This window comes from Mus caroli, unplaced genomic scaffold, assembly GCF_978045245.1.
Source record: "Mus caroli unplaced genomic scaffold, Mus_caroli_1 scaffold_12, whole genome shotgun sequence".
Taxonomy (NCBI): Eukaryota; Metazoa; Chordata; class Mammalia; order Rodentia; family Muridae; genus Mus; species Mus caroli.
Genome location: NW_028227267.1, coordinates 115,601,884 through 115,625,532, shown reverse-complemented (window position 1 = coordinate 115,625,532; position 23,649 = coordinate 115,601,884). Strand labels below are relative to the sequence as shown.

Below are 23,649 nucleotides of genomic sequence, written 5' to 3'. Positions count from 1 at the left end.
TTTGTGTTTCTGGATAATGGGACCCAGTTTTTCTTGGACTTTTGAAGGTGTGTGTGTGTGTTTCTGTGGGACTCTGGGCACCTGTGAGTGTAGATGCCTGTGGAGGCCAGAATGGGGGGCGTCAGATCCCCTGGAGCTTGAGTTCCAGAGGCTCATCCGAGCAGTCCTCCTGGAGAGCAGGAAGTGCTCTCGTTCCCTGAGCCATCTCTCCAGCCCCCGACCCTTCTTTTCTGATGGAATGTTTCCCTTTATGAGCTTTGGTGTTCCCAGTGCTAGCGACACTTTGTATCTGTTCAGCGTGTTTAGCATTGTATACCTTTATTTTAACTTGTACCCAAAGTGTAGCTTCATTTCCGCAGGTTGAGTGAGCATTATGACAAGCATTAACCCTGGAAAAAGGAAACTTGTCACAAGCATACAGATTCCAGCACTTAACTTTGACTTCCAGTCCAGAGCTCATAGACAGGCAACATGGGACCCAGAGTAGCTGTGAATGTGAAATGGTCACATCAGCCATGTGGCAAGTGGTGGGAGCGGTGACTGTCTGCAGATTTAAAATCTTAGAGAGGATTATATACAATGCCGCACACAAACCCATCATGCCAGTGTGCCCTAAAGCTCCGACTTACCAGAGATGACAAGTTACCAGAGCTCAGAAGACAAGTGTAAGTGAAGAGGCCCCCAGAGTGGTAAACTAGACCTGACCACTGTTGTAATTTGTACCCATTGACAAACGTAGACATGGTCAGTGTTTAATGGGTGTGGTCTCATGTGCAAAGCGCTCAGCATGCCCCCTTTGCCTGCACATACCCTGTAGGTGGAGGGTGGTGAGTCTAATCTGATAGGAGTTACACTTACTTTTTGGTGCTATCCAAAGCCTACTTGCTCTTCAGACTTTTAACGCCCTCTGGGAATCCCATGTCACCAGGCAGCGTAATTTGTTATGTTCCTTTTCCACTCTGAGATCAGTTTTTTTTTATCTCACGTGATCCCAAAATAGTAGATAAAAGAGCTCCTTTTCTACATCCATCCATCCATCCATCAGTAAACAGCTTACTGATCAAAACCTCGTCGTCATTTCTCCCTCGCTAAATCAGAGGAAAATCTTGGCAAGAGGTGAATCCTACTTTGCTTACGGGTAGCACTAGAGACGTATCTGGCAAGATCAGCCAGGGTGGAAGGCAACACAGGCACCGCACACTCTGGCAAGTTGGAATCGATTCCTCGGTCTCACTGATGGCAGAAGTCAGAGCTTTCCGCTTGCACCGAGGTGTGATCCGTTTGAGGCTGATTTTATTCTTGATACCGTAAACGAATAGTAGAAAATGCCTGGTGCAGATTGAGTGGCCCTTTTGAGTAGACATGCCTTTTTCCTCTGTGCTTGAGACAGGTAAGAGACAGTTCACGTAAGGAGTGAAGTGAGCCAAATGTATACATAGGAGGATGGCACACACAAAATTAGACTGCAGCTTTGCTACTGTTTATAGGAAACATACTCTTTTGGCACCTGCATCCTCTAGACCAGTGGCAAGACATCCCCACGGAATTAAGTCTAAAGTAAACTGCAGGTGGATGCCTAGGACCGCCCCCAGAACTGAGAGCAGCTGTGATGCTAAATACCAGAAACCCGAACAGGTCCTTGAAACTAAAAGTGTTCCTATGAAGAAAATGCGTTTAAAACCTGCATTATTAAAGTGTGATTTCTGAAGAAATCACTTTATTCTAGTTCTAGTTTTACTTTTTGTTCTAGTTCTTTGCTTATAGAGGCAAGCTCTCTATAAATACCCCAGGATGGCCCGGAAATCACTTTGTAGCCCAGGCTGGCTCAGCTCTGTAGTGACTCTCCTGCCTCAGCCTGCCAAGGGCTAAGGTTACTCTTACGCATCGCCACACCCAGTCTTGAGGGAACGTCATCCTGAGGAGGTTCTGTGGGCTTTACCCCTGTGAGTGTAAGTCCACAGAACGTAAGCAGCCCACCTTCACATTTCATACCCCAACAGTTTACGGTTTTGTTAAAATTAAGTTCACTATTTTCCCCATAAGCCATGTTGCTTTGAAAGATTAAAAGTCATTTTTTCTTAGGAAATTTTGTATTTTAACTTAATATTTGCTCAGTGAGCAAGAATTGGTATACTGTGTTAGCTAGCATCTTTGAACTTTTTAAACTTTCACTGGTTCATGAGCTGGGTAGGGGGTTAATCTCTATCAGCCGGGGCAAGCACCAGCCACCTTGTGGATCAGGCTGGTTCAACCAACCAGGTTTCCTTGGCCCTATGAAGACTCAATAGAAGCCCCAGTGTAGGGGAATCGAGGGCAGGGAGTTGGGAGTGGTTGGGTGGGTGGAGGAACACCCTCATAGAAGCAGGGTGAGGGAGGATGTGATAGGGTGTATCCGGGAGAGAGGGAAACTGGGAAAGGGGTTAGCATCTGAAATATATATAAAGAAGATATCCAATATAAAAAAGGATGCTGAGAAAGGGGAACCAATGAAAAATAGGAGCATACTTATATATTTATTTGCAAGTATGAATCTTTGCGTTTCACACTCTTTCTCTGTGTGTGTGTGTATATATATATATATGTACACACACACAGACCAGAACTCAAATCATATGCCTTTCTCAATCTGAGTCCCACCTTATTTTTAGAGACACAGTCTTTCACTGAGCCTGGAGCCCCCACTGATTCAGCAAACTCCCAGGATCCCAGGCATGCAGTGTTATACCCAGCTTTTAGCATAGTTGCTGTGGAATCTGAACTCGGGTTCCGTGCTTCGGGGACTGTACTAATGAATGTGTCAAAGAAGGAGTCTATAAAGCTCTCTGCGCCTGGGGTAGGCTTGCTGGTTGTAGCATCCCTGCCATGTGGTTTTTGCCTCCTGGGATGGGGAAGGATGCTTAGCGCTCCAGCGAGAATCAGCGGAGAAGGGAGAGACAACCCATTACGTTACGCTGTGGTTTTGGAAAGCAGAGTTCGTTGCTGAGGAGGGTCTGTCTCTGTGCTTGCTGCTCCAGACGCTGCTCCTCGTCGTAAGTGTGATCGCTGTGGCGGCGGCCGTGATCCCTTGGATCATCATACCATTGGTTCCTCTCTCAGTCATCTTCCTGGTTCTTCGGAGATACTTCTTAGAAACGTCACGGGATGTCAAGCGCCTGGAATCCACAAGTGAGTACCCGGGGGTCTCGGATGGATGTGGTAATGGCTTGGTAATGCGGAGAGCATCCGTAATCGAGGGGAACTGTAGTTAAGATCTGTGAAATTCTACAGGCTGACTACACCCCAGCAGTCCTCGCCTGGTTAGCATTCATTTGGCAATTGAGCATGGTTGTGAGTTCCCAGGTGTGACTTTGCAGCTTAACCTGAGAAATGAGTAGATGCCGTGTGGACAGTAATACTCCCCCAAGGACAGGGAGCCCTCTCTGTTGTTCATGGCTTACCTCCCACGGACACAGGGGGCACACAAGAAACATTTTCTGATAAGCATTTCACTGTAGGCTAGAACTAATTTAGAAGGGAAGTAGGGGAGTCAGAGAATAAAGGTGCGGTACTTCTGGGCAAGCCTCCTTTTGTGCATCCCGGTGGTGTCTTTAGTAAACATGTCTTGGTGCAAAGGGAGCTGTGAGCATCCAGAGAAAGGCACAAGCACCACTGTGTCATAGACTGTGTCATTGTCACCAGTCCTTGAGCCTTTTCCTTCCAAATCCGTATACCTTGGTATAGCTTTGACCTAGAAATGCTCATAATTTTGTCTGGGCCCCTGCTGGATTCTTGGGTGTGAGTCAGGGGCTGTGCTATGGTTTTGCTGTTGCTTGGGTAGCCACTGCCAGCGCCACTCACTAAAAGGAGCTGCCCTATTGCCTTGGCAAGAGGCTTAAACCTGACCTGTCCCATCCTGTGCTTCAATTGATTTTTAGAGCTCTGGAGTCTATTTTCAGATTGCACTCCATAGCTGCGTCTGGAAACATAGTTGGCTTTAGTGGGAGTTTATCACAATGTCTTTTGTTTTGTTTTGTTTTGTTTTGTTTTGTTTTGGGGGGTGTGTTTTTGCTTGCTTATTTGTAAAAGCAAACATTGCAAAGGCCACTGGTACATAGTCGCATAAAACCACAACAGTACTTGGATGCGTGACTCAAGCTGACCCTGTCATTTATTAATGCCTAGATTATGAAGGTATGTTGTCATTCCTGTCAGGGTGCTGTGATCCATTAGCCATGTCTGCCACGGGCATCGGCTATCAGAGTATTAACCTGTGCCACATATTTTAAGAACATAGATCCCGCAGGGTGCTCTTTCAGATCGTGCCACGTCAGGTTCTCTAGTGTGTTGTCCACCTTGAGCGGCTTAGTGAGAACTCCAGTGTTGGGGATACCGCCCAGTCATCCCTCAGTGAACTCTGACCTACAAGATGGTTCTTTACCTTGGTGCATCTGTACCCTCACACACCCCACCCCACCAATCCATCCAGCTGCAGTGTGCACTGTAAGCATGTCCGTGTGAGACAAGGGCTGGGGGTGTGCCTCAGTTGATAAGGTGCTTATCTAGCACCCACTAAGCTGCAGGTTCAATACTCAACACCACATTAAACTGTCATGGTGCTGCGCCTACCTGTCGTCCCAATCCTCTGGAGGTAGAGGCAAGAGGACCAGTTCAAGGTTACCCTCGACTGTGTAGTATGCTTGCTGTCAGCCTGGGCTACATGAGACTCGCTTTCAGGGGGGGGGGGGGGGAATGACTGGTTGGTTTGCTGGGTCATGACTTCTGATCTACTCTTGCTAGTACAGTCTTATCCACAGTGCAGAAGGAGCCTGTCAGGGAGCTATCCTTGCCTGGCAGTGGGCAGCCCACCTGTCACCCCAGGTAGGCTGGGATCTGGCAGTCATACTGCAGTCTTCTGGAGACACAGTTTCAGGCCATATATTCCCCTCCCCACCCCCCCGTACTCAGAGATGGACAAAGAGGAATTTGTCCTTTAAATTCTGATAAGATGAAGCCACTAAGACTCTAGGGAGAATCTGGAAATTTCAGGACAGTGAGCATGTCTCACTAGCCTCAGACCATGAGGATGTGTTTCCAGGTGGGCATTCATGAAGATATCTTAAAAGAGAGGCTTCAGGAAGCTGAAGTCAAGGCCAGGCCAACGATGTCCCCTCTGGGCCAGCGGTATGGGCGCAAGCGCAGTGACACCCAGGCACATGGTAGCCATAAAGGACTGTCCTCGTGCTACTGGGAAGAGTAGGGCTTCCCTGGGATGCAGAGGCGATCCCTGTCCGTTTGGCTTGCTTTTGGCCAGCTGGCTGTATCAGGTACTCTCAATTACTAGGAAGCAATAGCCACACGCTAGCGCTTAAACTAGCAATCTACGATGGGGAGAGAAGCATACATGGCTCACACTAATGTGCTGTGATAAATGTTCTAATGAAGTTACTTTTTAGAACATTAATAGCCCAAAAAATTAAAATAAATTAACTAAATAACTAGCAAAAGCTCATCTTTCCAAAGAAATAGCTATGAAGTACAGGGAGAGCAAGACCTTGAAGGACGGGTTAGTGAAAGGAACGATGACTCCGTTTGACTTTGGTGGACTGAACTGAAAGACTCCTTTCCGTCTTGAAAAACATGGCATCTTTGACTAGGGTTTGCAGGTGGGTGGACAGGGTCTTCTCAGGGTCGCCACAAGTGTTTTGTTCAGGAGCTCAGAGCCCTTTAGGAAGCCCCCAGAGTACTGCATGGTATGAAGGGTCTACGCTGTGGACCATGGAGTCCACGAGTCCAGCCTCACTGTGGAGCGTGGGAGGCGGGGAGTCCACGCGTCCAGCCTCATTGCCATCCAGCCTCACTGAGCTTTCTGTTCTTCTTCCATGTTCACGCAGCACGGAGCCCGGTATTCTCCCATTTATCGTCCTCCCTCCAGGGACTCTGGACCATCCGGGCTTACAAAGCCGAGGAGAGGTGTCAGGAGCTGTTTGATGCACACCAGGACTTGCATTCAGGTCTGTAGGTTTATGGCAGTACTTTCAAAAGCTGGCAGCTGCTGTGCGCTCAGGTTTGAGCCCTGTGGCCAATCAGCTGTGTCGGCCAGCACCTCTGCCTGTTCTTGGACTCCTGCCTCCTGCCTCTGCTCTTAGGATCTGAACCCTCTCAGACTCCCTCATGTCTGGCTTTCCTGATTGGCTTGCTCAACCCTTCCACCCCTGTGCCCTGTGGCTCTCTCTCTGGTTAGGGCTGGGGTCAGCAGAGGTATTTTTGCAAAAGGCCCGGCCTTTTTGTGAAAACGACATGTGGCTCTTTTTAACACGCTACTTATTTAGATACTGCCCCTAAGCCATGTTCCATCCCCACCCCAGGGTGTGCAGAGCATACAAGTAAGGAACAAATATTGGAGCTGTGTCCTTTGTTGTAGAAGGACTAGAAACAGTCCACCTATAAGGTGATGAAGGCCATTTCTCCGTGTTCGTTGTTATGATTATATATCATAATATATACCTTACTTGTGTCTTTCGATTCTTTTTCTTTTCTCTCCTTTCTTTTTTTGAGGCCTCTGTACTGTTTGGGGTAGGGTCTGTATCGAACATTGCTCCGCATTTCCTGACTTCCTAGAAGTTTTGAGTATGCGACCTTGCTGCCCTACTCTGTCAGCATCTCAGTACCCACCGCCTTCCCTGTACCCAGTGTGGCTTCTTCACCGCAGTTAACGGCTTCCGTGCTCACTCAACATTGCCTGTTCTGCTTTGCAATCCAGAGGCGTGGTTCTTGTTCCTGACGACATCGAGATGGTTCGCCGTGCGTCTGGATGCCATCTGCGCCATCTTTGTCATCGTCGTTGCCTTCGGGTCCCTTGTTCTGGCGAAGAGTAAGTGCAGATGTGAATAACTATTTATGGTATGATTACAATTTATAGCCGTGTTTGCAGTTATTAAATTAAACTCTTGCCACCTTGTCTAATGGCACATTCGGTGTGGTTCTAATAACGTGTGTTAAAGCTCTTACTACATGCCAGAGTGAATAGGGTCACGCAGTGCGGCCCAGTGAGATGGTCTGCTTAGGTTCTTTTTATTTTTGTTAGAATGAGTTGAGATCTATACAAATGACATTTTTGAAAATCCCTGGTCTGGTAGCCAGGAGATGAGAACCAACTTTGCCATTAGCACTTTGGGCTCAGCCCTGGGCTCTGTACTTGAGCCTGGGAACTTCCTGGTTTGTTGATGAGCCAGTGCACACAGTTAAAAGAGATGAGCAGCTGGACAGAACACGGTGCTCACAGCCAGGCGGGCACCAGAGGAGCAGGCGTCAGTGTGTGTGGCATGAATTGGCCAAGCCTAACCTCTGCAGTGACACCTGAATCACAACATTGAACCGTACGTAGGACAATGGGAGTCGCGTTTTACTGTCAAAAGTGTCGGTTCTTAGAAACACACCATCTTGTTTGCAGTAGTTTCCAGCTGTGGTTGCAGGGGACATAGACAGTGGGATTATGTAACAGGCTTTCAACCATAGTGACAAATCTGAATAATGGCATTGTACCTCACACAAACAATGCCCTTTCTTCAATGTATGCCAGTCCATCTGAGATTAATAAACTCATCTAATGGGTCCTCCAGAATTCTTAATGGGTTTTTAAAATTGCATCATAATCTCAGTCAATAAGTAGAAGTATGAAAACTACGGCTGTGTACAACTTGTTGGGTCCTCCTGGTAAGGTAGCAGAAAGCAGCAGGCTCCTGTGAGGGTGGAGGTTGACTGTCCTTTCTCCTTCCTTCTCCCAAAGCTTTGGATGCTGGGCAGGTTGGCCTGGCCTTGTCCTACGCCCTCACACTCATGGGGATGTTCCAGTGGTCTGTGCGACAGAGCGCCGAAGTAGAGAATATGGTAATGTTTATCTGAGAGTTCTCAGCCTTTTAAAGTCCTCTTTGCCATTAAACAACATAAAAGCAATTCTTATGTAAAATATTAAAACTGTTATTTTTTGCATCGCGGCTAACAGAGGTTTTTTTTTTTTTTTTGGAGATCCCGTTCCCATCTGTTTAATGTTAATGTAAAATAAAATGTATACATCTTTTCCTCTGTCTCATGTATGCTATGTCAGCAGGTTTTAGATTCATCACAAGCTGTCTTCAGATGTAATAAATGCCTCTGTAGGAGGGAAGTTCTGAACTCCTAGAGAGGATATAAGCTAATTTCTCAGAGGCCTGTTTATTTTTGTTTCTTAATGGGTAATTCCTCGTTCCTGGTAAGAGAGGAATTCAGTATTTTGAGGTTGTTGGTTTAATTAATAGCTCTCCCCACTCCCCCACTTCTACCCGCTCATCACCAGTTTTTAGCCTCATCTCCGAGGCTAGGAGTAGAAGGCAGGAGGCCCCCGGGGTCACTGCTGTTCCTCCCTGGGAGGGCAAGCTCCCATCCCGAAGGTGTTTCTCAGAGGTAGCTGGCTGTGGCAATGGCAGAAGGTTTAGTCAACATGTGGACTGTTCCCTCTTCAAAATATTTACTCCTGCTAATGACAGAAACAGTCACTGTGAGATACTGCCATCCGTCCCCCCTCACACGATAGAAATGGTTACAGGGAACATGGAGGATGTGGGGGATGACTGGTCTAGAGTGAGTATCCTTTGGGAGCAAGAGATTATTGATGATGATGAGAGGGCATAAACTCTTGATTTTACAACCCCCCCTTCTAAATTGCATAGTTTATTTACATTTCAAATATTATCCCCTTTCCTGGTTTCCCCTCCAAAAACTCCCTATCCCATCTCCTCACCCCCTTCTTCTATAAGGGTGCTCCCCCACCCACTCATACCCACTTCCGTGTCCTGGCATTCCCCTACACTGGAGCATCGAGCCTTCACAGGACCACATTGATGCCCAATAAGGCCATCCTATGCTACATAGGCGGCTGGAGCCATGGGTCCCTCCATGTGTACTCTTGGGTTGGTGGTTTAGTCCCTGGGAGCTCGGGGGGGGGGGGGTCTGGTTGGTTGATATTGACAAAACCCTTTCATTGTGTTTGTGGAAGGTGCTTGTGTGTATGTCTGTTATGTATGCATGTTGCGTGTATATGTGTATGCACAGAGGCTAGAGATTTGTACAGGTGACTTCTTCAATCACCTTTTATATTTTGAGACTTAGAATGCTGGGATCCAAACCCAAAGGTCTTCATGCCAGCATAGCAATCCGTTTATGCACTGGGCCATCTTTCCCACCCCTCCCCTTGCTCTTTTCACTCAGTGTTATAAGGTTGAAGAGATTGTCTATAAACAGAGCTGGGGTTGATGAGCAAGATTGTAAATCACCAGTCTTAGCATAAAGACCCAAGTGACCCTTACCCAGCCTCGTGTGGGTGAAATGCACCCGAGATCAAGCCCCTCGCTAGCCCCTGATGGTGTGAACACCTTTTCTCCTTTAGATGATTTCTGTGGAGAGGGTGATTGAGTACACGGACCTAGAGAAGGAGGCGCCTTGGGAGTGCAAGAAGCGCCCACCCCCAGGCTGGCCCCACGAAGGAGTCATCGTCTTCGACAATGTGAACTTCACCTACAGCTTAGATGGGCCTCTGGTTCTGAAGCACCTGACTGCGCTCATCAAGTCCAGAGAAAAGGTTGGTTTGACCCGTCTTGCTCCTCTAGACTTTCAGCTAAAGATACCGGGCCAGATGTCCATGTGGATTTCCTGCTGAGCCTGTCAGCAAGACTCCCTGTTCCCCCGTGGATGCCAGGCAGTCCAGCCACCACCTCTAGAGGAAGCAGAAGTAACAGAATACAAACAGCATCAGGGCAACCCGCAACCTCCTTCCCTTTGCAAAAGAAAGAAAAGTTTGTGATCCTGTTTAGTGTCTGCCTTCATTCCCCCTGGCAGGTAGGGTAGGGGTCACTGAGCTTACTCAGCTAACACCAGGGAAACCATAAATGCTGGAGTTAGAAGATCCTTTTGTCCTACAGACTTGAAGAGTCTGTCCCTGTCCCTCCCTTCAGGACCAGTGTTACACTTTACATAGCAGCTGTCTCTTCCAATGATTTCCTGTTTCAGAGCCTCACCATGGCTGGCTGTGGCCATGAGTCTATAGCTCTCTCACTACGTTCTTCTGCTGATAACTCAGAGCCCTTTTCATTCAGATAAACTATCTCTGCCTCTCTGGAAGGCTCCTCTCTCACAAGCAGAATCATTCACGATGACCAAAAGGTGAGAGCGGCCTAAGTGTCCACGGAAAGGCTCGGCAGAGTGCGGTGGGTGCTTCCGCAGATGGTATGCAGCCTTAGAAAGGAAGCAGCGAAACTCCAGCACATTCTACAACACGGATGTACCCTGGGGATGATATACCCAGCCAGAGAAGCCACAGAAGCACAAGCCTGCATGAACCCACTGTACCGCCTGGAATTGTCCGACTCATAGAGACATGAAGGATGGTGTTTTCCAGAGCCGGGGACAGAGGGGCGCAGGGAGTGATGGGTCAGATGATGGATGCAGGAGGTCTACTTTTGCAGGCTAGAAAGCCCTGGAAATGGATAACCATGGAGGTTGTGCACTAGTGTACAACTAATTAGTACTGCTGTCCACTGTGCTTAAAATAGTTATGGTGAAGGATTTTATGTTAATTTCCCACAATTTAGAAGCTGCATAAAATACTTGAGAGGGATAGTTAATATAGTTGTCACCCGATGGGATTTATAGTCACCTGAGAGACAGACCTCTAGTCATGCCTGTGTGTGGTGGGAGGTGGGGAGAGGGTATCGTACTTAGTTAATTCCAGCACAGAGGCTGGTCCACTGTGGGCGGCACCATTCCCTGAGCTGGGGTCCTGGACTGCATACTAAGGAGACATCAAGCTTGCATAAGCGTTTACCACTCTGTTCCGTGGCTGTGAAGGCAGTGTGACCAGCCCCCTCATGTTCCTGCTGCTGTGAGTGTGTCATCATCATGGACTAGAGCCTTGGCTGCCAAGACAAGCTCTGTCTCTCTGCTTCATTCAGGGTATTTTGACACGGTAGCAGGCAAAATAATTAAGACAAATACATCTGTGTATTTTGCAGAAGGTTTTTGTTTGTTTGTTTTAGGGTTAGAGTATGAATTGAAGTTCTGGATATAGCTCACTGTGTCCTGGGGCTTCCTCTGGAAGTTAGGGGACATTCTGAACCCTGTCACTTTGCAGGGCACATGGTAGATACTGAAGAGAGATGGCTATGAATATGAGCAAATGAGAAGCAATATGCAGGCAGGAAGGAGTCTATAACAAAAAAAAACCTTTATATTTTAATTTAATTTTATATTTTTACTTAATGAATTTACGTCCTGTTCACTGTTCCCCTCCCAGTCACACCCCACACACAATTCTTCTCCCTTCCCCCTCCCTTTCTTCTCTGAGTGGGTAGGGGCCCCACTGGGTCTCTCTCTCTCTCTCTCTCTTTCTCTCTCTCTCTCCCCCTCCCTCTCTCTCTCTCTCTCTCTCTCACACACATACACCACACACACACACACACACACACACACACACACACACTCACTCACTTCAAGTCTATGCAAGGCTACATACTTCCTCTTCCACTGAGACCAGACAAGACAGACAGGCTAGAAGAACATATCCCACATACAGGCAACAGCTTTTGGGATAGCCTCCATTCCAATTGTTCAGGACCCACATGAAGAACAAGCTACACATCTGCTACATATGAGCAGAGGGGCCTAGGTCCAGCCCATGTATGTTCTTTGTATGGTGGTTCAGTCTCTGAGAGCCCCAAGGGTCCAGGTTAGTTGACTCTGTTGGTCTCCCTATGGAGTTCCTAGCCCCTTTTGAGGCTCACAGTCCTTCCTCCTATTCTTCCGGAAGAGTCCCCAAGCTCCACCCACTGTTTGACTGTGGGTGTCTGCATCTGTCTGAGTCAGCTGCTGGGTGGCGGCTCTCAGAGGATAGCATGCTCCTGTCTGCAAGCATAACAGAGTATCATTAATAGTGTCAGGGATTGGTGCTCGCCCACAGGATGGGTCTCAAGTTGAGTCGGTTATTGGTTGGCCATTCCCTCAGTCTCTGGTCCATCCCCCATGCCTGCATTTCTTATAGTCAGGATACATTTTGGGTTTTGTGGGAGGGTTGTCTCTATTGCTCCACTGGAGTTCCTGCTTGGCTACAGGAGGTGGCCTCTTCAGGCTCAATATCCTCAGTGTTGTGAGTCACAGCTAAGGTCACCTCCATTGATTCTTGGGTGCTTCCTTTATCCCAGGTCTCTGTCTCATACTGGAGATACCCTCCCTCCCTCCTCACCCCTGTCGGTTGCAGATTTCCATTCAGTTTCATGGCCATCTAGCCATCTCTCCCATCCTTCCCCACACCTGATCCTGAACCACCCCCCACCATTCTCCTTCCCACACCCCCTCCCTCCATCTGTCTCTTATGAGTGTTTTATCCCCTTTTAAAGTGTGATTCAAGCATCATCCCTTGGTCCCTCTTCCTTGTTTAGCTTCTTTGGTTCTGTGGAGTATAGTGTCGGTATCCTATATTTTATGGCTAATATCCACTTATAAGTGAGTACACACCATGCATGTCCTCTGGGGACTGGATTACCTCACTCAGGATGATATTCTCAAGTTCCAGCAATTTGCCTGCAAAATTCATGATGCCTTTGTTTTTAATAGCTGGATAGTATTCCAGTGTTCCAGTTTTCTTTATCCCTTCTTCAGTTGAGGGACGCCTGGGTTGTTTCTAGTTTCTGGCTATTACTAACGAAGCTGGTATGGACATAGCTGAGCAAGTGTCCCTGTGGGATGGTGGAGCATCTTTTAGGTATATTCCTAGGAGTTGGCATTGCTGGGTCTTGAGGTAGAACTATTCCCAGTTTTCCGAGAAACTGCCCAATTGATTTCCAAAAATGGTTGCACAAATTCGCACTCCCACCAGCAATGGAGGAGGGCTCCCTCCCTCTACATCCTCACCAGCATGAGGGGCTATTGAGTCTTTGCTCTTAGCTGTTATGATGGGTGTAAGATGAAACCTCAGAGTTGAACAAAACACTTCCGCAGACAACTCTGTCAACAACCCGTTTCCTAAACACGCATGGGGAACCCGCCCCTCCCGTGCGTGCCCTTTGTCTCCTTTTTGTTTTGTTTTTTTAAGCTTCTGTGCACTGAGCGCAGGCACTCAAATGTGAATGGCAAACGTTCTGCCACCCCGATATACCCGGGCCCTGGAGTGTGAAATACTTCACCAGCTGCTCCTTTAAACTCTCCCTACCATCAAACCATTTAATGGCCTAATCACAGCTGTGATTTAACGAGTGATACCCTTGCGACATGAAAGAATAAACGTACAACGTGGTGCCCAAAGGGTATGCAGTGTGCAGCCTTAGCAAGTCACTTGGCAAAAGCCCGACCCTAATTATTTCCACAGCTTCCTTGTAGGTCCGCAGACGGGGTGGAGGACTGAGTGGGTAAAGTGTGAGGTGCAGCTCTGATGAAAGCCGAGCCTCTCGGTGGTGTCCTGACAGCTCTGTAGGATGCTTGTTTGCTTGCAGACAACACGCTTATCAGATCTGACGTCGAGGGCGCAGTTCTCTTAATTTGCACGTGTCTTCCATTTCCTTGGAAGCCACAGAAGACGAATTATGTGAGGAACTCTGTTGAACAAGTTAGAAAACAATGTGTAGCCCCAGACTTGTATCCTTACATCCTAAAAATACCCCAAACCGTAGGATTACCTGAGGTGCTAAAAGGCTGGACAGGAAATTGAATTTGAAGGATGAATTATATCTGTAATAACTTCATTTTTTGACCTGTGTCTTCCTCCCCCTCCTCCCCCAATGTCTACTGCGGTAGTTTATACTCATTTAGAGGCAGCTGCACCACGGGATGTTCTCTTTCTCCTGTAACTGTGGGGTTCAGCCTTCTCCTTATATCTCTTCCCAGCCCCCACCCCCACACTTGCTGACTGCCACTTTGGTGTTGGATTTAGGGGAACAGATTTGTTCTCTCCTAATGGCTTCCTCCGAGGTCCCTGGAAGTTATGGGAAAAACTGAAATTTCTGGAAAGAACAAAAATGAGCTCAGTAGCACCCCAGGTCTCTGGTTAGCTTCCAGACACCGGCTGCCCTTTTCATTTGGGTGATTTTGTGGTTGATTTGATCATTTGAGAGAGTACTGGGCCATTCGAAAGCATTTTCCAGTTCTAGAAGTAGATTGATTTGGGTGTGTTATCTTTTTATTTTTTTCTTGCTCAAAGCTATTACTTTGATAATACATTTTTACACATGTGTGCCAGGCCTTGCTATAATGGGCAAGAAATATTAGTTTCCTACCTTTTCTCCCTTTTTTACATAATGTTTTCTCAGAGAGCCTTCTTCTCTGTCTGTCACGTGTGGGACTTCCACCTCCCCAGCCTGTCCCTCAGTCCTGGCTGAGCCTGAAGCATCACGTCCGAGAATGTGGTAGGAATACAGACACTCTAAACGCGCCAGTGGGCCCTCAGCTAAGCATCCTATCTCATGGGGAATTGTTCTTGATTTCTATGGGTACCTCACCTTCTCCTGGGGATGGCAGAGAGAGAATGAGAAAGAGAGAGAGAGAGGGAGGGAGGGAGAGGGAGAGAGAGAGAGAGAGAGAGAGAGAGAGAGAGAGAGAGAGAGAGAGAGAGAGAGAGAGAGAGAGATTGGTTAAGGTTTTCTCTCTGTAGCCCTGGCTGTCCTGGAACTTGTCCTGTAGACCAGGATAGCCTTGAACTCAGAGCTCCACCTGCCTCTGCCTCCCAAGTGTTTTTATCAAAGCTGTGTGCCATGACTGCCCAGCCCCCCCCCTTTATACTTTAACATTCTATCCATCATGTGGAAATACAAGTCTTCCTGATCACATGGTGATGCGTGGGTTCGCATCTTTCTAGTGGTCACAGAGTGATTTCGCCTGCAATCCGGCCATTCCCTGGGAGCAGCCTCTGTTGCATACCAGCCCTACCAGCCCATGAACTGCCAGATTTCCGTTCTTTTCATTACTTCGTGGCATACAAAAGTAATCTTTGGTGAGATGGCTCAGCTGGGATGGCGTTTGTCCCATGTGATGGCCCCTGTTCACCTCCATCCTGACTCTGAGCTCTGGTGGTTGAAGGATAGAACACTGTCTTGCAAGCTGTGCTCTGAACACACACGTGTTGTGATACAAGTTGACATACTCTCCCACCCCCAACACTCACAATTTTTTAAAAGTCGTTTCACTGCCTTTGACTGGACATCAGTTCTATTCTACTTTCCGGGTGATCAATCAGCCTCAGACTTCTCTCGCCTAAGCCTGAGCCATGGTATCAGTTTGTCCTATGAATAACTGTTTTCTGATTAGCAAGTACCCCAATGTTGTCCATCCCTGACACTAGGGAGCCCCCACGCAATGGATAACACAGAGATTGACCTGAGCTTTAGTCCCTCTCAGACAGTTACAGGCTCAGGTATGCCTGACCTGGACACAGGTCCTTAAGAATCTGCGCTTTTCTGCTTTGCTCTATCAAGTGTCATAGGGCCTCACATCTGCAGTGCCCCAGCACAGAGACCAACACAGTAAAGTATGCGACCAGATTTGGCTGCCATTATCCAGGAGTTAGGTTGCTTAGCCACTTAAACTGCATAATATATCTGCCCCAAGAAGAGAAGCAGCTACCCACTTACTCTTCTAGTCTCCAGTACAGGATTTATCTGTTAGGTCTGTGCTCTCTGTCTTGCGTGTTGTATACATGAATATTTTAGGGATGATTTCATAAACTGCTCAAGCTGGAGATGAACTCTTGACTCCTAGGGAATTGCTGTTTTTCCTGTAACATGACAGAAAATGCAGCTACGTACAGGAGAATCCAGTGTAGTCCTGAACAAATGGTCCTGGGGCCGCTTGGACTCTGTAGGTCATAGAGTTGGTATATGTTTAAAGGAGCAGTTTTGGGGGCATTGGTTAGGAGTGGAGATGGCCGCATGAGGGACAGATGGAGTGTTTGGTGGGGTTAGACATTTGTAAAACACGTAACGTCGGAAGATAGAAGTGAGTGTGAAAGGTATTTGGATGGGAGGAATCACACTCATGTCCACCTGCTAGGCAAGTGTGTAACACACTTTCGTGTGCAGGAACCCTGCAGAAGTGTCTGTGGTGCTAAAGGTGGACACACTAAGGATATAGAGGCTTCTTGGGTGAAATACCAGAAACAGCTGGAACTGAAATGTGAGTGCCCAGAGAGGCCAGTAGGAAAGACAGGAGGAAGATGCCACCAGTGGTCACCTGCTCCTAGTGAGAAACAAATGGAAGACAGGATCCTCCAGTGAGGAATCACATTAATGCTGATTAGAAAAAAATAGAAGTTGTAACTTCTCCCTGGGGAGGGTGCAAGGCAGTGATTGCCGTGGAGATCAAGAACCGGCTTCCAGAGGTTGGCTTGGCAGAACTCACTTCTTTTGAAGTCCTTGTACCTGTTGCTGCTCAGTAAGTAGGTCCACACCTAAGGATTTATTTTAGGGAAATAATTAAGGTTGTTTGGAAAGATATAACTTCAAGGACATTTAACATGATGCTGTTTATAGCATCAGAATATTTTGTAAGCAGCTGAAACATCTGCAGTAAGAGATGTATTAAATAAATAATTGTGTACACTATATTACATGTGCCTTAAATATTTATGCGAACCCTTAAATGACCACAGCATTCCTATGAACTTTATTTTGTTTAAATATATGAGCCTAAGTCTTAGGCACACACAGCTAAGACATGTATACACGTGTACATGCGTGCACGCCCGTGGGAAGCATCGTTCTGTCAAGAGTGTGGAAACGAGGGTTGATATTTATTTACTTTCCGGTTGGATTGCACAGGTTTTAATTAGGATGAGTTTATTCTATTTTATTTTAATGTGGCCTTGTGTTCAGCCGGCAGCTGAGGGAATTAGAAACAAAGGTATCAACTTAGAGAGCAAAAGCTCTTTGGAGCTTGTTGTTGGGCTGCCTGGGAGGAAGCTGGAAGCAGGGTGGCCTGAGAGACTGTGGGCAAGTCCATAGCAGTAGCCATTTTGAGTGGAACATTGGACATTAGTCCTACTGAGTGTGTGACATTGGATATTGGTCCTACTGAGCATGGAGTATAGATTGATCCTGTTGGGGCTGGAAAGAAGTCTCAGCTGTTAAAGCACATACTGCTCTCCTGAAGACCCCAGTTCAGCTCCTAGCATCCACAACAGACAGCTCACAGCTGCTCGTAACTCCAGCTTCCAGGGCTCCGCCTCCTCAGGTACCCATGCTCACATGCACATAGCCACACTCATGAACACATGCACATAATCTTTTTTAAAAAGTCTAACATGTTGCCACCGTGATTGTTGGAGATGAGCCTTGGCTAAATTGGGGAAACAGAGGCTATTGAAAGAGCTAAGACTGGATCATCTCCATGAGTCACTTTGTGGCGTGGCCCTGAACCTGGTGATCGTCTTCTTTGGCAACTGTGAAAAGTCCACCAGTTACTGGAAAAATGTCCTTTAGATGACAATTAATTGGCTTTCATAGGCACAAGTCGTCAATTTTTGTTTAGTTTATTTTGTTTTAAATTATGAGGATAAGTTAGCAGTTAATGGTTCTGTAGACTGGCTGCTCTCAGCCTTCTGTCTTTATGGGCACATCCAGACGGTCCCTCACAGACTATAGCCATTTGAGTCTTCACCAACGCATTGGCTTTCTACATGTCACAAACATGGGTTCACCTCTGCCTTCACGTGTGACAGTTTGTACAAGCGAATATCCAGAGATGGGAGAAACGTAAGTGCGTATGCAGAGACACAGCTATGTACAGAATCTAGCCCTTCTGCGAGGTGTAGGCTATTGTTGCTCATAAGATGCATAGCATCCACAGAGATTTTAAGACTAAAGCCAGCTGCTTACAATCACTCTCTTTTGGAAGGCCATTGCTGATGGTGCTAGAAAACATTCAAGTGCTGTAACGGAAAATGCCCAGCATATAGTTGGGTTGGGCTCCTGTTTAGAATGGTGGGGTTTTCTTTTTCCATCTCCTAAATTTACTTACTAGTGATAGAAAGCACGTCTGTGCCCTCCACTGACTCGAGGTTGGTTTTTTTTTTTTCGAGACAGGGTTTCTCTGTGTAACCCTGTCTGTCCTGGAACTCACGCTATAGACCAGGCTGGCCTCTAACTCAGAAATCCGCCTGCCTCTGCCTCCCGAGTGCTGGGATTAAAGGTGTGCGCCACCATGCCCAGCGACTCAAGTTTTAATAAGGATGATGCTCTCATCTGTTGAGCAAGCTCCCTGGAGAAAAGGCTGGTTTCTGCTCGTAGGTTTGAGCATCCACTCTCAAAGCCAGTTTTCACAATTCAGTTTCTTCCCTGACCAACATCCACCTGCATTATATTGATTCTTTGATCTTATTGTCAGTACACTTCATTTCTCTCTGCTCTGGCTTTAATAAGAGGAATGATTCTTCACACAAATCTTTCCCAAGGGGCAATTGTACATATTAATTGGTTTGTAAAATGCCTTTTGAACTGCTCAGATGAAAGGCCCCATGTAAATAGCAAAAGCTATTTATAGTGGTACTGTTGTTGGTCTTATTATGCATGTTTGGACTACTGGAAGACTGCCTTTTAAGGTCTGGAGACCCAAGTTTGCAAAGGTGAATGTATTTCCTCTAGAGCCACCATATATACTTTCTCTATCAACGATGAATTCATGGTAAATGATAGGACACTGGGAAAAACGATGATTCGGGAGTGTGCGATTAACAACTCTGGAATTATCCAAGCAGTTCTTAAGGTTCTACAAACCCAGACCTTGGAAGTGGGGCTCATGAAAAGCCATCTTCTCATAAGCTACTAAAGAAACTATAGGCTTATTCCTGCCATAAATGTGACTCTTGTGTACCCAGGGGGTCTTACCCAGCAACACTTTGCCCCCCAGAAAACATTTGCCAAGACTTGACATTTTAGGTTGCCACAGTTTGGAGGGCCCTATGGAATGCTAGTAGGGAAAGGACGGCCCAGGGATGCTAGTAGACACCCCACAAGGCCACTTCAGCATCCACCGTGAGGAACTGCCCTGCCTCACAGGTCAGCAGAACGGAGGCTGGGAACTTATAAAAAGCAGCTTGGTAACTCGCCTTTGAAAATGAGCGTGCTCACCTAGGTCAGCTGTCGATGGCTCATTTTTAATCCCTGCCCCCGGATTTCTTCACAGGTTGGAATTGTGGGCAGAACCGGAGCTGGAAAAAGCTCTCTCATCTCGGCCCTCTTTAGGCTGTCAGAACCCGAGGGGAAAATCTGGATCGATAAGATCTCGACAACCGAAATTGGGCTTCACGACTTAAGGAAGAAAATGTCAATCATACCACAGGTATGCAAGTTAGAGCGTCCACACGCGCTTCTTTTACGGGAGTACTGACGTTTAATTGCTTTTAATTTTATTGCTTTTTTTTTTTATTGGATGAAAGGGTTGAGCCACTAACCAATAGCCAATAGGGCATACTTCAGATATTTTCAACATGTATTTTCGTAGATAACTTGAGTGCATGCATGTGCTGCGTGTGTGCATACGAAACAGAGAGAGAGAGACAGACAGACAGACAGGGGAAGATCCCATAATAATATACTTAGGTTCAATCTGGATTCAGCCTCCCTGGTATTACACTTTTGTCCTCTGATAATGACATAATATTTAGTAAGAGCCTTGTGTAAGGATGCGTGATTGTAAGTGTAATGAGGCAGTGAGGCAATAATAATGTAATAATAATAATCATCATCATCATCTCCATGCAAGGTCTTCCGTGGCGCTGAGGCAGGCTGTGGGAGTTAAGAAGCAATGGACGCTTTGTAGACACTCTCCAAATCAGGACATTTAGGAAGTGACTTAAACCAGAGAAGGAGCACAGAGTCCTGAGGGAGGGAGCCGAGGGAAGGTTCGCATCTCTGTGTACTTCCAGGCAGGCAGTCGCTGAGAACCACAGTGGCTGAGTGCTTCACTCGGGCCTGGTTTATGGCTGACAGGGCGCTGGTGGTTTATGCTGCCATTTCTTCCTCCTTGCCACCCCGTAGCTGATGATGTCCAGGCAGTGTCAAGAGAGTGGATCACTCATGTAGCTTTTGGTTTAGTGTCTTGTCGCGTTGCTTTTAGTTCTACCCAGAATAATTCAGAAAGTCTTTGTTGAGTAATGAGTGTCTTCTAGTTAGACAGCCACAGGCAGCATAGGGCCTGACCCCACAGGCCTGCAGCCTGCAGTTCGGGAGCCTGGCAGCTTCATCCTGCCCTCAGCATTGACACTCGATCACATGGATTCAGCTCCAGGCTTGCTTTGGGGAGGGGGGTTATTTTGGCATGTTTTCACACTCTGTAATCACGTGGCCATCAAGGGGAGTTGGGGAACCCACACACATGCACACATGCACACATGTGAGAAATGCACAGGAGAGACAAAGGAGAAAGGGCGAAGCAGCTGTGCTTTCTGAGCAGGTGCCCGCTGGGGGTTTGCTTGTGTATTATAAAGTACAGAGAACCTAACATGCCGAGAGAAGGGGACTGTGGGCTCTGAGCCTGTGGCCTCCGTCACTAGTGCTTCCCACCCTGACATGTAGGGTACTTGTCATAGTAGAGCGCCACTGCACTGTGATGAAGTTGTGGAGAAATTAAACCTCTGGGGTTTACTAGTGGGAAGGTAAAATGGTACAGCCACCGTTTTACACACAAGCACGGGGACTCCTCATGAGACTGATAATAGGACTGCAACATTTCCAGCAATTCCACTTGTGAGTGTAGGAGTGTGTGTGTGTATGTGTAAACTCATGCACACATGCACATATGAACCAAAAGCAGGGAACAGCAGAGATATTTGTTCATTCCAGTTCATAGCAGTGGTATTCACAATAGCCAAGAGGTGGAAGCTACCCAAGTGTCCATCAGCAGATGAATAGCTAAAGACAAATGTGGTTTATACAAACAGTGGGAAGTTACTCAGCAATAAGAAGGGAGGAAGTTCTGATGCGTGCTACAACAGGAGCCACCTCTAAAAGCATCATGCAGCCTGAAACCAGCCGGTCACAGAATGACAGAGAGTGAACGGTTCTGATCACGCGAAGAGTGTTTAAATTCAAGGAGACGCAGTTGATGGTGACCACTGGGGACCCGAGGACAGGAAATGGCTTTGTTTAATGGGAGTGGGGATTAAAGTTTTAAGAACAATCACCCTGTGATTGGTGATGACCACTGCAAAGGATCATAAAAACACTTAGCACCACTGCTATGAGATTTAAAATGATGGAGAGGGGAGGGACCAGGAGATGCTCAGTGAGTAAAGGCACACACTGCCAAGCCCAGTGCCCTGACTTTGATCCTCATTGTCACATGGTGGAAGGAGAAAACTGACCAGAAAATTGTTCTCTTAGCTCTGCAAGCAAACCCTGGCACACGTGTGTATGCACACCCTCAGGTAAGTAAGTGTAATAATTAATAATAATAAATGATTAAGGCATAGACTTCATGTTGTACTTGTATTCTGACAAGTTTTTTAAAAGTTCAAAAGACCCTTTTAAGAAAAATAAAGGAAGCAATCTTCCGTCAGGTTAACTTTCCCCTGAGCACGAGAAGCCTGGTTATCGTAGAAATCAGAGCTCAAATCGCAGGGGCTTTGAATCTCAGAAATGGGCCTGAGAAGAGGCCAGGGTGTCTGTAAAGTAGCTCACAGCCTTGGATGGTAGGATCTAGAAATGTGCCCCACGCTACTTTTAATATTCCTTAGTAAGAAATGGTGTGTGCTTGTATAAATAAAAGAACTCTAAATAAAGAAGCTGCGTTAAGACGACTCTTGGCTCTGCTGGGAACGGTCTGGAAGCACATCTGAGCAAATGCTAACACACCTTGACATCACCAGGTCGTGGTGCTGTTCCGTGAGTTCCTCCTTTACTGCAAAGGCTCCGTGGATCTGCTCCCAAGAATGCGTTCATAACATGATCAATATGCGCTGCAAGCACAGCCGGTCTCCTGGATGCTAGTTGGTTGACATAAGAAACAATTTGGAGAAATTATGCATGTGGATAGACCCCAGGATAGACTGCAGTGTGGAAAGACCCCAGGATGGTCTGTGCAGTGTGGAAAGACCCTAGGATAGACCGTGCAGTACATGTGCTGTCAACCTGCCCCATATTTTCATCTGTCTCCGACTGCTGGAAGGGGGGTCTTGATGGAGTCACCTCGCTCCCCAGGCTGAGTTTCTGTAATTACCACCTCTCAGATTCCTCGTGAAGGATCAGCTGCGTGATAGAATGGGAATGGCCTGATGTGTGCTTCTTAAGGATAAATAGTAACTATTCATAAATAGTAACTATTATTAAGGCTTATAGTACAGTCCTATATGTGTATAACCCATTCTAGAAAGACTTGGGCCATTCATTTCTCTTTAAGCTCTTGTAATCCCTGGTGATTTTCTTTAAATCAAATTATTTACGTAAACTAAACTTAGTGAAAGAGGAAGCAAAAACAAAACAAACAAATCCTCCCAAACGCAGAGCATTACTCGGAGGCACACCAAACCCGGCACGCACGTGCGGCACACGGGTGCAGTGGAGAGAAGATCACTGTGGTAAAGCCTGACAAGCCTAAGGTTTTTCTCACAGAAGCAACACTTCTCCTGACAGCTGGTCTGCAGCCGTAGGTGCTGTTGCAGTCTCAGTGGAGTTCTTTTGTCTTTGCTCTCTTCCCTGCCCCCATTTCTTAAGGTTTTCCTCCATCTGACTGCTCTAAAGGCTTGTTGCAGCTGTGACAGCCTCCATGATTCCTTTCTTCCCAGGCCCTTAACCATCCCCAAACCCTCATTTGCTGAAGAGTCAGGCCCAGCAGCTGCTTAGCCAGGAGTCCCCATGCCACCTCCTGGATCACACTGGTTTGAAACTGACCTGTGGCCAGCCATATGAACTCCATACTAATGTCTGGATGCCTTGTGGGTCATCTGCCCACCTCCACACACCCACATGCTCAGAAACAAACATCTCACAAGCACTAGATCACTGCAGTCTGTGCTGTGGTATTTTCTCAGCCCTGTTTATATAAAAGAGAAAATGACAGTCAGGAGCCACAAAATTGATTTCATGAGCCACTGGTCACACTCCTGCCCTTTGAAAATGCTGTGCCCGCTGCCCTGCCTTGGGGACTGGTGCCTGCTGACTGCTAACACCCTGGAAAAGGGAAACCTTTGATAGAGCAGCCAGGAAGGAAACCAAAGATGGAGGAGATCTATAACTCATTACTAGCTATCACGATAGTAACATCAGAACTTAGTATTAACCAGTCTCCACATTCTTTTTCTTGTGAATGTTTATAATCAAACGACGTAATGTCAGTTATTTTAGTGATTGTCTCTCTATCCACCCTGCCTAGGAAGGGTTCCTAAAACTATAGCCAAAGAAAACGAATAAACTCAGACGAAAGTCAAAAGTCACGAAAAGCAGGTAGGCATCTTTTCCTAAGGCTCTTGGCTCAGTCAGGCGCTTTGGAAGACAGTTTTGTGAAAGTGGCCTTGCTCGACAAATACAAGTGACAAATAGAAAGTCATTGTAGAAACCTGGATTCACTGGGTGCCATACTGAAGGAGTGCCAAGATACTCAACCGTGGCGGCAGAGCCCATCCTTGCATGTGCAAGGGTCTCGATGGAGGTAGAGAATTCCAATCTA

At 46.9% G+C, this 23,649-nt stretch overlaps 1 protein-coding gene across 1 annotated transcript in view; it reads left to right on the top strand.

Moving 5' to 3' along the window:
• The window catches only part of Abcc4 (ATP binding cassette subfamily C member 4 (PEL blood group)), a 212,779-nt gene that overhangs the window by 158,844 nt on the left and 30,286 nt on the right, over positions 1-23,649 (top strand). Inside the window, exons 21-26 of the mRNA XM_021181507.3 lie at positions 3,015-3,165; positions 5,871-5,990; positions 6,740-6,850; positions 7,766-7,866; positions 9,401-9,592; positions 19,171-19,326. Coding sequence (XP_021037166.1) covers positions 3,015-3,165; positions 5,871-5,990; positions 6,740-6,850; positions 7,766-7,866; positions 9,401-9,592; positions 19,171-19,326 — 831 coding nt within the window. The remainder of the gene's footprint in view (positions 1-3,014; positions 3,166-5,870; positions 5,991-6,739; positions 6,851-7,765; positions 7,867-9,400; positions 9,593-19,170; positions 19,327-23,649) is intronic.